Consider the following 14,763-nt stretch of genomic DNA (forward strand, 5'->3'; position numbering starts at 1 on the left):
TTCCAAATATTCAATATCACAATAGATAGCTTTCTCTGACTGTAGTGAAATACAATTAAAAAGTTAATAACAAAAGAATAGTCTAAAATTCTAAATAAATGGTTTGTTACTTTACTAATTGGGTTAAAAAGGAAATTAAGAAGTACTTAGAAAAAATGATAATGAAAATAATAATTGTCAAAAATGTCTGCGACATAACTAAATCAGTTTCTCAATGAAAACTTTTGACTTTATGTTTATATGGAGACTGGAATTTTTCTGACAATGGAACTATATTATGTTTTCATTCATTTTGCTCAAGAAACATCCTCCTGCATGTATTTAAAAAAAACTGAGCCTATCAGTCATGTCTGTTGCAAACAATTATTTTTTATAACCTAACCAAAATAATGAATAATTTATACTGCTTCATCTTACTGTCTTTTCTCTTATGAGGCCGAACATCTTTTTTAAGAAGTAAGGAAGCCTAGCATTTATCCCAAGAAAATTGAAAAAGGAAAACAGATCAATACCCAGAGAATTTTTTAAATGGTAAGAAAATAAAGACTAAAAATAGAAACCAATGAAATATAGACTTTAAGAAAATCAGTAATAAAACTAAAAGTTGGGTCTTTGAAAAAGTTAGACAGACTTCCTCAATAAGACTTATCAATGGGAGAAGAGAGAAAATGCATAAACAAAACGTAGATCCAAAGGAAAAGCATTACTGATGTAAAATAATTTAAAAATAACAGTATGTGTTATGACTTACTCTTCAGTATTTAATCCAAAAATCTAGATGAAATAAATTCCTAACTATAAACTCCAAAATTGGTTTAAAGAAGACTTGAAAAGGCCATGGTGCTAACAAATCTGCAGTGCCCTAAAACCATACCCAGGTGCCGGCCCTACTTTTCTCTTTTCCTGTGGAAATGCTTCCATCATCCTTGGATGGAAACAGTGGTGCCATCAGCCCAGCAGAGCGCCCAGGACTCTCACCGGGCACTGGGCATTCCAAGTGTTCTACTCTCCTGGACATCAGCATCAGTGCACAGATGGGCAATCATGTCCAGAGTCCTACCAGATGATCTATCATACTGCTGAGAAAAAGAGAGCATCTTTCCTTTTTCTAACAAATAACCAGCTATAACCAAATAACCTAGTTTCAGTGAACACCTTTGTCCCCACTGTAGCCAAAATAAAGAATTTTTAAAAAGAAGAAAGGGAGAGATCTAGTGACTAATTTGAGGCCCCTGGAACAAGTCATACCTGAAGCCCTTTCCACTTTTTGGAACTCTCATTCAGGAAACCCAACAAATATTCATTTTTGCTTTAAAATACTTTGAGTTTGATGCCTGGCAACAACAGAGAATTGATGAATAAAAATGTGCAGAAGTGTGAATGCTCGCTAGACCTTGGAGTTGAATGATCTTGGATTTGAAAGTCAAGGGCAGCTCACTTAATCTCCGTGTGCCTCAGTTTCCTTATCTAAAGAAGAAAAGTCATAAGAGCCACGCAATTGTAGAATCCTCATGAAGATTAAATGAGAGAATCATGGCAAGTCAGGGATATTATTCCTTGTCTGTCTCTCCCACCAGCCTGATCCATCTCCACCTGGAGCTAAGCATTTGTTTTTACATTGGAGTCTACATGTTGATGCTTATCAGGGCACCTGTGACTTCTCTGCCAGTGACCAAGGGGCAACCACAAACACTGATGCAACACCAGCCACATTTTTATATTAAAAATATCAACTGTACCACTGGATCTGGCCGTTGAGAATAGAGTAATTCCCAGAGGAAGGTTAATTTGCAGCATTGCTGTGTTTACTCACATTTCCTGAAAAGCCTCCCATTGGTTAATGGCGAGGGGGCGGGGACCCCGGAATGGCGAAGGCCACTGTCCACCTCTAATCATTAACCAGCAGGGAAACTGGAAAAGGACATTTAGGGGGCAGTGTCCCCCACCGGCTTACTGTACAAATGCTGGGGTCCCAGACAGCAGGACCCAGCCAACAAGAACAGCCTCAGCCCCCTGCAGACCGTGAGTAGCTCCAGAGCCCTCAGGGCCTCCTGGCCCTGCCAAGTCTGCTTTCTAGAACAAAGCCATGGCAGCCTTGCTGGTTTGCACTTTTTAAATGGAGCCTTGAACATTAGAGCAGCCAGCACTGACAGGAGGCAACCCCAGGAGTACTTCCCAGGTTTTGACCTGGGCTTTTGACATCCCCGGGGGTCCTGGCCTGCAGGGAGGGGCTGTGCCTCAAAGCTGAGCTCCAGCCCTGTGCTTTGAGGACTGATGCTCCTAAGCCACAGAGTGGGAGTCTGAGAGCTGGGATGAATTGGTGCAGGAGACCATGAAGATGGAGGGTTCCCGCTGGCAGGGGGTCGGGGCGGGGACTGTGCAGCTGGTGCAGTGCAGAGGCATCCTACTAAGTCCAGCACACGCCTCTGACACAGCTCCTTGCTTGATGACCTGGGGCAAGGCAAACGTCTGCATTCTATTTACAACATACCATGTGTTCTGTGGCCTAGAACCCTGCCTGACCCATAGGTACACATGTGGAAAGAGAAGACACAATGGTTATTGACTGTGTGACTCACTTCAGAGGAGGGACAAGGAGGACATGCCCCAAACCTGGGCATCCCATACCTGAAATGAAATTCATGAATAATATTGGTACCCTGGCTTTTGTGATGACTGGGTACTTTCCAGAGCTGTTTGCTCATTATTTTGCTTTCTGTAGACAGGCGGAATGGCACAGCACAGGTTCTGAAGTCAGGTTGCTGGGCTCGGAAGCCTGGCCCTGAATGGGTTTGTCTACCTTGTCGGGCTGTTTTCTCATCTGTAAAATGGGTTCCAGGATGACCCATGAAGTGAAGTAAGATCACATAAGGCAAGTTTTGATGGCAGCTGTGACTGGTGTTCGAAAGAATCTTGTGAGGCAGGAAGGTTTAACCCCCTTCTTGGAGGATTAACATAGGAAAATATGGCAGCGGCAGGAGGAGGGGGAGGGGAGGCACCTTTTCTCTCCAGAGACATCAGGAAGGGGAGGCCCACCCTGTTCTTGGCCTCTTGCTACTGGGGTCCTTGCTCAAGAGGGGATAACAGACAGGTATGCAGTGACCAGTGCTGTATGTGACATAGGAGCAGGAACAAAGAGAAGGACAAAAGAAGGTATTCCTAGGGAGTGAGGTAGGCCAAGCAGGGAGGGCCCAGGCCTAGATAGTAGATCTATTTGAGGTAGGGCTGGGACAAGTCCATCTTTATCTCCAGGGCTCATGCAGGAGCAGGGATCAGCAAACACTGGGGAACTGTAATGCCCTGCACTGCCCTGCCCTGCCCTGCCCTGTTATGCCCTGATCTGACCTGCAGTGGCATAAAAATCTGGTATGTGCCAGTAGGAGCCACTGACAGAGGATCTGATGGCTGCAGAGACCCAGGAAAGTGTGTGGTGTAATTCAGCCTGAATCTGAAGGCCTGACAACCAGAGGGGCCAATGATCTAATCCTAGTCTTAAACCAGAGGCATAAGAATACTGGTACAAGAGCTAGAGTCCAAAGGCCCAGGAACCAGGAGCTCCACTACCTAAAGGCAGGAAAACATGGACATCTCAGCTCAAGGACAGAATTTTCCCTCCCTTCACTGTTTTGTCATATCCATGTGCTCTGTGGATTTGATGATACCTGCCTACATTACTGAGGTTAGATCTCCTTTATTCAACGTTCTGACTCTCCTGGAGATAATCTCACACACACACCAGAGGTCATATTTTGCCAGCTGCTATGGCCCCCCCAATTCATATATTGAACCTAATCCTGCTGCATTATTGAAAAGTTCAGAAGGAAGTTGTTCACTCTTTCCACCTTGTAAGGACACAGCAGGACAGCAGCTTCTATGAGCAAAGAGCTTGCCCTCATCAGACACCAAATCTGTTGGCTCCTTGATCTTGGACTTCCCAGACTCTAAAACTGTGTGTAGATTTCCTATTGCTTACAATATACCAACCTAGGGTATGTTTGTGACAGCAGCCTCAATGAACTAAGACACTAGCTTTCTGGGCTTCCCTTTACTCAGCCATGTTGACACATAAAATTACCCATCATATCCATTCTGCATATCTCCACTCATTGATTGTAGAATTTGATCCATTTACATTTAAAGTAAATGCTGATAAGGAAGCACTTACTCTGACTTTTTTTTGTTTGCTATATGTATCACTGCTTGTATGTTCCTCATTTTCTATATTGTTATCTCCTTTTATGTTTTATTTTTTAGTGAAACATTTAAACTCTCACTCCCTTTTACACAAATTCTTTGTATTTTCTTTGTGGATACCATATGGATCACAATTCACATTCCAAGATTATAACACTTTAATTTGAATTTATACCCACTTAGCATCAATAACATACAAAAAAAATCTGCTTCTACATAGCTAAGTTGCCACTTCCTTTCTAGTTACTGATAGAATGAATTATATCTTTATGCATGTGTACCCTAAAACAGACTAATAATTGTTTTTGTACGTGAACCTTTTGTCATATAGAAAATAAAAGGTGGAATTACAAGCTAAAATTACAATACTATCTTTGATAATTGCCCCCACACTGCCTTTTATCAGGTATCTTTATTACTCCATCCAGTGTCTTATCATTTGATATGAAATGAAATGCCTTTCATTTCTTGCAGGACTGGTATTGTGGTAATGACCTCTCTCAGTTTTATCTAAGAATGTCTTAATTTCTTCCTCAGTTTTGAAGGACAGTATGGCCAGATATAAGATTCTTAGTTGTCAGTTTTTTGTTTTGTTTTTCTTTCAGCATTTTGAATATACAGCAAGCTGGATATTTAACCTTTCTGAGCTTTTGGCTGCCTAAAATCAAGTTAATAATATTTACTTTATGAGTGTTTTGATGTGGGTTTGATGAGAGAATACAGGCAAAGTGCCTAGATCAATGTTGGGCACTTAGTAGATTTGATCAATCACGTGAGTATCGTTCACGTCTTCAAATGAGGAGGCTGAGGCCCAGAGCCCTGCTGGGATTTGCCCCAAGTCACACAGCCAATGTGGAGAAAGGAATTTGGACCAGAGGGATCTTTTATCTATCTCCTGTGGCACCATGTCCCTCTGGTTCAGGGGCCACCACATCACCTAACAAGCATTCTTGATTTGGCAGGGCCTGGCCATACGGGATGATGCTACTCGCCTTTTGCACCTGTCTCCTCTGGCTTTCCACCATTGGCCTCTGGACTGTCCAGGCTAAGCTCCCCAATGCCACTGTAAGCACAAGCAGCCTTCCCAGGGGCCTGGCTCCAACCAATGTTGACTTTGCCTTCAGCCTGTATCAGCACCTAGTGGCCTTGGCTCCTGACAGGAACATCTTCATCTCCCCCGTGAGCATCTCTATGGCCTTGGCTATGCTGTCTCTGGGTACCTCTGGCCACACGAAGACCCAGCTTCTCCAGGGCCTGGGTTTCAACCTTACCGAGATGTCAGAAAATGAGATCCACCAAGGCTTCCAGTACCTCCACTGCCTCCTTGAAGGGTCAGACACCAGCTTGGAAATGACCATGGGCAGTGCCTTGTTCCTTGATCGAAGCCTGGAGCTGCAGGAGTTGTTCTCGGCAGATGTCAAACGTTACTATGAGTCAGAGGCCTTGGCTATAGATTTCCAGGACTGGGCTAGAGCCAGCAGACAGATCAATGAGTATATCAAGAATAAGACTCAAGGGAAAATTGGGGATGTGTTTTCAGATCTGGATAGCCCAGCCATCCTCACCATGGTTGACTACATATTCTTCAAAGGTATCCCTCCTCTTCCCCTTCCTAGGGTAAAAAGGCCCCATCCACCACTGCTAAGAACAGCAGCAGCCATGAAAATCCAAGTCATACTTTCAGGCAAGGCCTTTGATTTCACAAATCACATTCACATCTTGGAGTCTCTGCTTCAACACAGTCCTGCTGAGAAGGTGGGATTATATACCCTTTCACAAAATCCAGAATGACAGCCATTAGAGTTGAGCGAATCACTCCAAGTCTAGAGCTCTGAGACACTTACTTATGGCTCTGACTGAAGGGCAGTCTTCTTTCTGTCAGAGTTGATTGGTATTGCAAGGCCAGGGGGAAACACGCAGGCTGGGTGATGGACCCACCATCTGGGGGGAAGAGAGAGGGTGTCTGTGGCCCTGATGAGTCAGTCCTCTCATCCCAGTTGCATTCAGGAAATGAGGTCTAGAATACCTTCATTCCAGGTGGCAGGGGTCAGGAGCCAATAATCAGCATGGAGATGGACCTCCCTCCTGCTGTCCTCCACAGACCTTGAGTTCAAGGGTCAAGGTCTGCCACCACTTCAAGCATTCTCAGACCTGAGCCCCACTCTAGGCCAGAGGGGTCAAGTCAAAGTCTGGTTTAACTGAGCTCTAGCACCAAATCCAAGGCCCATAACTCCCCTCTTCTGTGTAGGAATCAGAAGCAGAGCTAGTCCTCAACCCATTTAAGAAGTAGAGGACGGAACAGACTTTAAGTCTCCAGGAATTGTCACATCTTACTGGAAATCCCTGGCAGCTCAAGCAGGGACATTCCAGGTGTGCAGAAGGCTGCTGTATAGCTTATTCCTGTGGACACACCTGGTGTTCTGCTACTGCCCACGTCTCTGTCCAAGCTGCATTTTGCTTCCAGCCCAAGGCCTGACCTCCCTCTCTCCCGCCTCTTCCCAGGCACGTGGGCACACTTCTTTGACCCAAAAAGGACCAGGGAGATGAATTTCTACGTGAATGAGACGATGACAGTGAAGGTGCCCATGATGTTTCAGTCAAGCTCCATCCAGTACCTTCATGACTCGGTGCTCCCCTGCCAACTGGTACAGCTGTACTACGTGGGCAATGGGACAGTCTTCTTCGTCCTTCCAGACCAGGGGAAGATGGACACCGTCATCAACGCACTGAGCCGGGACACAATTCAGAGGTGGTCCAGTTCCCTGACAAGACGGTAAGCCCTGCAGCCAGTCCATTGGTTGCTGCAACATGTGTCCCCAGAAAGCGGAGCAGGGGACAGAAAGAGGCATCTGGGCTTCCTTCTCCCCTAAGACTCACCCTCCAGTGCTCACTGCTCTCCCGCCCCCCACCCAGGTCCCTACTGACTCTGAGATTGTGTCACCTCCCTTAAGGTTACACTTATTTATCCATTTATCAGTCAGCACAGGGTACTTCAAGGCAGTCCACAGAGGAAAAAATGAAAAAGTCCCCTTTTCCTGTGAATTTCACAGCCACCCTCTATGTTATCATATTTCTGCATCTTCTCAGCGTGAGCTCACCAACCACCCCGCTCCCCTCTTTTCCACTTTGCTATCTTGTTTACTGGAAACCAAGCCAGGCTATAGATTCCTGGGACACTCTGTGAAATACAATGCAAATGACCTCTGCCTCCTTTATGGACGGTTCTTAAGTCACTAGATCTAATTCTTCTTCAATCCATCACTAAATAAGTAAGGCGGTAAGGACATAAGAGGGTAATTTAAGAGTAAGCAAAACAGGGAGGGTGTGCGTGCTGATAGGCTAGTGGCCAGGAGGAGAGCCACCAATGGACATCACGCCCAGGCACTCAGAGAAGATCGGCTGAGATGTGAGTCAGTGACCAACGAATGCACAGCTTGTTTTCCCCAAGCACCTCTGAGCTAAAGGGCAATTGATGTGATTGTCAGTCTGCAGCCCTTCTGCTCACCTGGGAAGGGGCAGCTGTTCTTGAGAACATGGTCTGGTTTCAGTGAGAAGCTCAAGGAGATTCATGTTCTGTTCTGATTCTGTACAGAGCAATAAGAAAACACCAGCCAACGTGGCACCAGGTGCCAGGTAGGGTATTGCAGACTCTAAGGGCAAAGGGGCTGCCGGGGAGGGATCTGGAGTAGCTCAGGAGTGCTAGCACTTCATCCAGTCAATCAATCAATGTTCATTAATGGAAGCTCCTGCTTTGCATGTGACGGGCTGAATAGTGAATAGGAAAAGACAGGGACCTCAGAGACACTGGCTGTAGCAGAGAACTTCCAGTAGAATTAAGGAATTAAGGGTAGTAGAATGACATACATTCTGCAAGAGGGAGAGGAGACAGAGAGAGCTGGTTCTTCCCAGGAGCAGATTGCAAAGCAGATCACGGTCCTATTCCCTGCCTTAAGGCCAAGTGGCAGTTCAGCCAGCAGGACTTGGTCCAAGAGTGTGTGTGAAGAGGGGATGGCACCAACCAAGTCAGGAGGATTGTGTCAAGCACATCGGCAAAGCAGGCAGCAGTGATAAAAGAGACAAATTCGGCTTGGATGGACTTTCCAAGGCAAGGACTTTGAGCCGAGGGATTGGTGGGCAGGGAGAGGTTGGTCAGTGAGCACCGGGTTAGGCAGGAGCAGGAAGCTTGGGTGAACACGGTAAGAATGGAGTGTATGTTTCAAAATAAAATGATAAACTTTGAGGGAACTAGAAGTTCTCTCTGATGTAAGCATTACACGATGTATACCTGTATCAAAACAGCAAGAGAACCTACAAATATGTGTGATTGTGATGTGTTTACCTACAAGTTTAAAAAATCATTTTAAGTTCGTTAAAAAAGAACTTTGCAGTAGAAAATCTAGCAAGGGTTTCTTCTACTTCATTACATATGTAGGTTTTGAGTTTATGGTTTTATTTCAAATTATACCCTCTCAGAGGGCTGTTCAGAAGCTGGGTCGTTCTGCTCAGGTTAACCCAGCTCTGTGGAAGGAAGAGTGGTGGGGTCAGCTCTGGCTTCAGAGAAGGAGGTGGGGAGGGGAATAGGTTGAAGAGAGAACATGAATGTTAGCCTCCTTCCACAAACAAGAAAAAGAAATCCCTTCATGAAAAGTGACAACATTAATCAGGAATCCAAGCCCTGCAGCCCCATCATCTGGCCATCAATGAGCTGGGGGACAGGAGCACCAGACAGGAAGTGACAGGGCTGTCCTGGATTCCTCGGTTTTGCTGCCTCCCATTTGTGTGGCTTTGGGGAAATTGCTCAGCCTGATCTGAGTTTTAGTCACACAATCTGGAAGTAGAAGTTGTTGATTCCAGCTTTGTGAGGTTTCTTTGTGTGCTGATGAGATGACAGAGTTGAGGTCCAGAGCCAGTGCACGGGTGCGTGTGGCAGTGGGTGGGTGTGTGGCAGGGTTGTGTGTGTCACTCTCAGTGGTGTTTCCCCAGTGTGGGAATCAACTTTCCCAAGCTGTGACAAAATAACTATGAACAACACAAGAGAGGAAGGATTTACTTCAGCACATTTAGTTTGAAGCCTTTGTCAGAGGTTTCAAGTCTATGACTGGCTCCATGACTCTTAGGTCAGTGGTGAGGCAGAAACACCAGGGTAAAGAGGAAAGCTCTCACCCTTGGGCACTGGGGAGTGGCGAGAGGGCGGACAAGAGTCTAAGACAAGCAAGACACACCCTTCAAAGGCATGCACCAGAGACCTACTCCTCCAATGGGTTGCATCCCCAAAAGCCCATTCAGCCATGATTAGCTAACTTCATCAATGACAACCCACCTACAGATGTCACATGTCCCTCTCCTCTTTGATTTCTTCTCAACTTCTTTGGAACAGTGTGGTTTAAACTAAACTTTGCACTAGCTGCTGGTTCACCCTCAGGCTGGAGCTCCAGGGCTGCTTTTGCTGGGTGAACACAGGGTCTGTGCCCTCCCTCCCATCTGCTAGGGGGCATATGTGCTTTTTCTGACACCCTCAGCTTCAGGGTTTTAAGCATCTTCTCTCACTTTGGAGAACAGGAAAAGGAAGAAACAGAAAAGTCAAACTAATGCCTTGATGTAATAAGAACTAAAGTGCCCAGCACGGCTTGGTATTCCCTCCCACTCCACTCCGGCATGATTCACTTACCTTCCTTCATGTCAACTGACTCACCAAGTTCTTGCAGAATCAGGGGGCTCTAGCCCTCAAGGGCCCCAACAGGACACGAGCTCTACCACATGTAGAGAGGACACCAGTACAGAGAGGGCAAGTCTTGACTAAAAGCCACACAGCCCTGGCAAAACAGCTGGGACCAGGTCTGGGTGCTCCCTCTACTCCTCTGCTTCTAGCAGGGGGTCTTTCCAGGGGCCAAAAGAACTTCTTTAGGAACCATTGTTTTTAGTGCTCTGAGATCACAGGGCTGTGTCATAGGTGGACAGCTCAAAGGCATCACCCAGAAGAAAAGAATGTGCAATTCAGAAGCCAGAGAAGAAGCTGCTGATGTGATGAAGGAAGAAGCAGGTCCTGCCTCCTGCCCTGTCCCTTCTCCTGTCCCCAGTGAGGCAGGAGCTGGAGGGATCACATGAGGAAGCAGGTATCTGGCTGGGAGGCGACATGCTGCTCTCTGAGCTGGCAGGCCAGCACTGGGACATCTAACCTCATCTGCTTTCCCTTCTCCCCCCTACCCCGAGCAGCCAGGTGGAACTGCGCATCCCGAAGGTCTCCATCGCCAGCACCCACGACCTCGGGGGTGTGCTGACTGACATGGGCATTGCAGACTTGTTCACGGAGCATGCAGACCTTTCGGGCATCACACAGGGGGCTCCTTTGGAGGGACCAAAGGTAAGTGTCTTGGGAACCCTTTTTTTTTTTTTTTTGGTTCCAGAATCACACTAAAAAACAGAAGAAGCCAGGTACCAGTCACTCATGCTTTTAATTCTAGCTACTTGGGAGGCTAAAGATCTGAGGGAGATAGGAAGGAGGTTCCAGATCAGCCTGGGCCAAAAAAAAAAAAAATTTCAAGAAAAAAAGTCAGGTGTGGTGACAACAGTAGGGAGGGTAAAATAGGAGGATGGTGCTCGAGGTCAGCCTGGGCAAAAAGTGAGACCTAGCTTCAAAAAGTGTTTGGAAGCATGGCTCAAGAGGTAGAGCACTACCTGGCAAACGCGAAGCCCTGAGTTTAAACCACAGCACTGCTAAAAGTTAATTAATTAAAAATCATAGGGTAAGGTATCCCTGAGTTCACTTGTGATCGAGCCTAGGTGCAAGGTTGAGAACCCAAGTACGTAAACAGAGACTTACTTAGAAAATGATCACACAAGAAGCTGGTGACAAGGGAAGGTCACAGCCCAGGCATCAATCTACCCATCCTCCCAGACCACAGAGGGGACACTGTGGAAGATGAAATTATTATGGCAAAACTGTGAGCAGCCCTTGGCCAAAAAAAAGTGAGGGCCGGGGGTATTGCAAATACCTAATCGGAATTGAGCCCCTACTCAATTACACTCATTCTTTCAGCTTGATATGCTGCCACTTAACCATTCAAACATTTTTATATAACATGGACTTTGTACCCCCACCTGTGCTAGGCTCTAGGTGTGTGTCTTGTGGCCACTGCCTTCAAATTCAGAGCTTTGCAGCCCTGGTGGTGACTGCTAAGTAAAATGCCTGGTACATCAAATGGCATGAGGCAACATGGCTGCCACCTTTTTTTTTCTTTTAAGCAAGAAAGAAATGTATTCAGTACACTATATCAGTAAGGTATCAGAGGGACCAAAGACCCTTAGCCCTGTCTTTGGGAATAATGATAGGTCTTCAGGTTTAAATAGGGAAAGAAGAGACAGCTGTCTCCTTAGAAGGTGGGTATTGTCCCATGTTCTCAGAGAAGGGAGGGTGAAGAGCTTGCCCGTGGTCACAGAGCTAGCAAATACAGTCCAGCACTTTCATTTGACTTGGGTCTGTGACTCAAAACCTCGTATTCTCAACACCCATTGCTGGGGGTTCAATCCAGCTCAGTCCCCTCCTAGCCAGGGGAGCTCGGGGCCTCAGAGGTCTTGCTGTAAGCTACAGTTGAGGGGAGTTCCTGTCACATAGGTGTTGTGAGTGAAAAGAATGTTTCCAGCTTTATGATGTGTCCAAGGTTTTCAAAACAAGCTAGCCAAACATTTTTGCAGGTGTTAGAATGCCTTCTAATTACACAGCAAACAGTCAAGGATTTGCATTTCAACTTCTGCCTCCGCTTTCCCACATCCGGTAGGCCCAAGACCTTTTCACAAATTCCATCTAGTATTTCCCTAGCGGAGTGGATGGAGAGTGAGACCTGAGATCCAGTAAGGATCACCCAGGATGGGTGTCATCCGTTCCACTGATGTCCACGCAAAAGGCACAGTCTGCCCCTCCAGCAGGGAGGAGGTGTAGGTGCAGCCTGGGGTATGGAGGTGGACGGACCTGCGCTCTATCCTGGGGCCGCCACTGAGATGGGGAGTCAGCAAGAGACTCTCTCGGCACCGCAGCTTCACCTTGCATGAAGCAAGGAGTCTATGTGATGTGGCATTGTCTCCTGACACATGTCCTGGGATCACCTCCTGCCTCTGGTGTGTTCCTAACAGGTGGTCCACAAGGCCGTGCTGCAACTTGATGAGAAGGGACAAAAGCCTGCTCCCCCCAGGAAGGTGGCACCAAAGCAGGATATGGAGCCACCCACCATCCACTTCAACCGGCCCTTCCTCATCATGATCTTTGACGACTACACTTGGAGCAGCCTGGTCCTAGGCAAGGTTATGAACCCAACATAAGAGCACTTCCCCTGCTATCTGACTTTGGGGGAACGGGAGCCACCCCCAGTATTCTCCAGATCCTCCCCCACCCACCAGAGTTGTCCCAACCTTCAGTATGTTGTAATAAATAACCGTTGTTCAAATCTCAAGACAAGTGGCTGAGAGAGGGTGCATGGGGACACACAGGTGACTCAAGTTATAAAGAAGTGTTTGTAACCCCCCCCCCCAGACCTGGCACCTTCATCCCTTTGGGCTGCCATAGTGAAGTGTCACAGACTGGGTGGCTTATAAACAACAAAATTTTGTTTCTCACAGTTCTGGAGGTTGAGTCTGCCAGCATGGTTGGGTTCTAGTGAGGGCTCACGTCTTAGTTGCCTTTTCACTCTGTCCTCATATGGCAGAAAGAGAAGAGAGAACTCTCTGGGGTTTCTTTTATAAGGACATTGATGCCATTTCTGAGAGTCCCATCCTCCTGACCTAATCACTTCTCAGAGGCTCCACCTCCTAACACCATCACCGTGGGCATTACATTTTAAAATGAGTTGGACATTCAGTCCCTACTAACACCTGGTCCACCACAAGCAAAGTAACTCCTCCAGCTAAAAAACCCATCCCTCAGGTATGAGGATAGGTAAGACACCTAAAAAGCTAGATAGCATTTGTTGCCCTCAACGCAGAGAAATTAAAGCAGATACTTTAAAGCAACTGAGGCCAATAGGAGAAGGGGACCAGGAACTAGAGAAAAGGTTAGTTCGAGAAGAATTAACTTAGAAGGTAACACACACGCACAGGAAATCAATGTGAATCAACTCCCTGTATAGCTATCCTTATCTCAACTAGCAAAACCCTTGGTCCTTCCTATTATTGCTTATACTCTCTCTTCAACAAAATTAGAGATAAGGGCAAAATAGTTTCTGCTGGGTAGCGAGGGGGTAGGGGGGAGAGGGAGGGGGAGGAGGGTTAGGGAGGGGGTGAAGGAAGGGGAGAGAAATGACCCAAACATTGTATGCACATACGAATAAAATAAATAAATAAATAAAAACCCATCCCTCTTCCCTGACAGGTGCAGACATACATGGCCTCTTGGATCTGTCATGGGTCCAGGGTTCAGTGACAACTGAAGGTGTACGGGAAAGGAGGGAGGTGTATGAGAAAGAGCCAAACTTCAGAGTGGGACTGGACTGAGGCAGACCCCAGCTAGGTCACTGAGAGGTCAGTCCCTGAAGCTCTGCAGTCCTCCTTTTAAGTTTGGGGGACAGGGATTGGAAATTTCTGGACTCCCACCAGAGGAGCTGACATGCGAAGCTTGTTGAGGGTGAACAATGCAGTTTGAGCCCAGAAAGCTGGAATGAGAGCTTAGCAGGAGTGCAGGGTCAATTCTGACATTCACAGTGTTCTAGTCTTATTACAAAGGCACTGCAGGCTAAAGGAAGACCCTCAGGTGGGCCATCTTGAGACAGCTGGCCACACAATCCCATACTCACAGCTCCAGAAATGTTGTTTCTCTTTGGCAAGTGATTGTATTTGTTTTGTGTTGGAGACTTTTTTGAGGGGGGGGGGGGTGGCACTAGGATTTGAATTCAGAGCCTCATGCTTTCTAGGTAGGCACTCTATCGCTTGAGCCATTCTGCCAGTCTGGTGTTTTTTAAATTATTGCCATGGTGTTGCCTTGTTTGTGGTACTGGGAGATTGAACCCAGGGCCTCAGCATGCTTGCTAGGTAGGCACTCTACCACTTGAGCCATGCCTTCAGCCCTTTTGCTCTGGTTATTTTGGAGATAGGGTCTTGTTTTTTTTCCCAGACCGTTCTGGTCTGTGATTTCCACTGTAGCTGGGGAGACAGGCACATGCAACCACAACCAGCTTTTTCCCATTGAGATAGGGTCTTGTGATCTTTTTTTGCCCACTTTTTTGTGCAAGCTGGCCTTGAACCATGATCCTCCCAATCTTAGCCAACCTTATAGCTTGGGATGATAGGCATGCACCATTGCACCCAGTTGTTGGTTGAGATGGGGTCTCATTAACTCCTTACCCTGGCTGGCCTCAACCTGGGATCTTCCCAATCTAAGCCTCCCAAATAGCTAGGATTACAGGCATGGGCCACCAGTGCCTGGCTTACTTGGGTTATTTTGGAGCCACGGTCTTGCTTTATGCCCAGACCTGCCCAGACCACAATCATCCTATGGCAGGTGCAGGCCACCACACCTGGCCACATTGTTCATTTTTATAACTTAAACAAAACAACACAGCATTTATAAATTTCCTTTCCATAATT

The 14,763-nt window shown here is 46.7% G+C and overlaps 1 protein-coding gene across 2 annotated transcripts; it reads left to right on the forward strand.

Annotated features, from left to right (window-relative positions):
- The first annotated feature begins 1,880 nt into the window (after positions 1-1,880).
- Serpina6 (serpin family A member 6) lies at positions 1,881-12,638 on the forward strand. Of its 2 annotated transcripts, none has more exons than XM_020185377.2 (5): positions 1,881-2,022; positions 5,157-5,785; positions 6,697-6,967; positions 10,408-10,555; positions 12,322-12,638. In XM_020185377.2, the coding sequence occupies exons 2-5, from the start codon at positions 5,173-5,175 to the stop codon at positions 12,505-12,507; spliced, it is 1,218 nt and encodes a 405-aa protein (XP_020040966.2). In that variant the 5' UTR covers positions 1,881-2,022; positions 5,157-5,172; the 3' UTR covers positions 12,508-12,638. The 2 variants fall into 2 exon arrangements, with proteins under 2 accessions (XP_020040966.2, XP_073923331.1); XM_074067230.1 differs by lacking the exon at positions 1,881-2,022 and adding an exon at positions 2,118-2,872.
- The last annotated feature ends 2,125 nt before the right edge of the window (positions 12,639-14,763 follow it).

This window comes from Castor canadensis, chromosome 3, assembly GCF_047511655.1.
Source record: "Castor canadensis chromosome 3, mCasCan1.hap1v2, whole genome shotgun sequence".
NCBI classification, from domain to species: Eukaryota; Metazoa; Chordata; class Mammalia; order Rodentia; family Castoridae; genus Castor; species Castor canadensis.

Bases quoted from the DNA above. Each gene is read 5' to 3' on its own strand.
- Serpina6 (XM_020185377.2), top strand. From the start codon at position 5,173: ATGATGCTACTCGCCTTTTGCACCTGTCTCCTCTGGCTTTCCACCATT. The intron at 6,968-10,407 runs GTAAGCCCTGCA...TACCCCGAGCAG, and splicing joins TCCAGTTCCCTGACAAGACG to CCAGGTGGAACTGCGCATCC. The intron at 10,556-12,321 runs GTAAGTGTCTTG...TGTTCCTAACAG, and splicing joins CTCCTTTGGAGGGACCAAAG to GTGGTCCACAAGGCCGTGCT.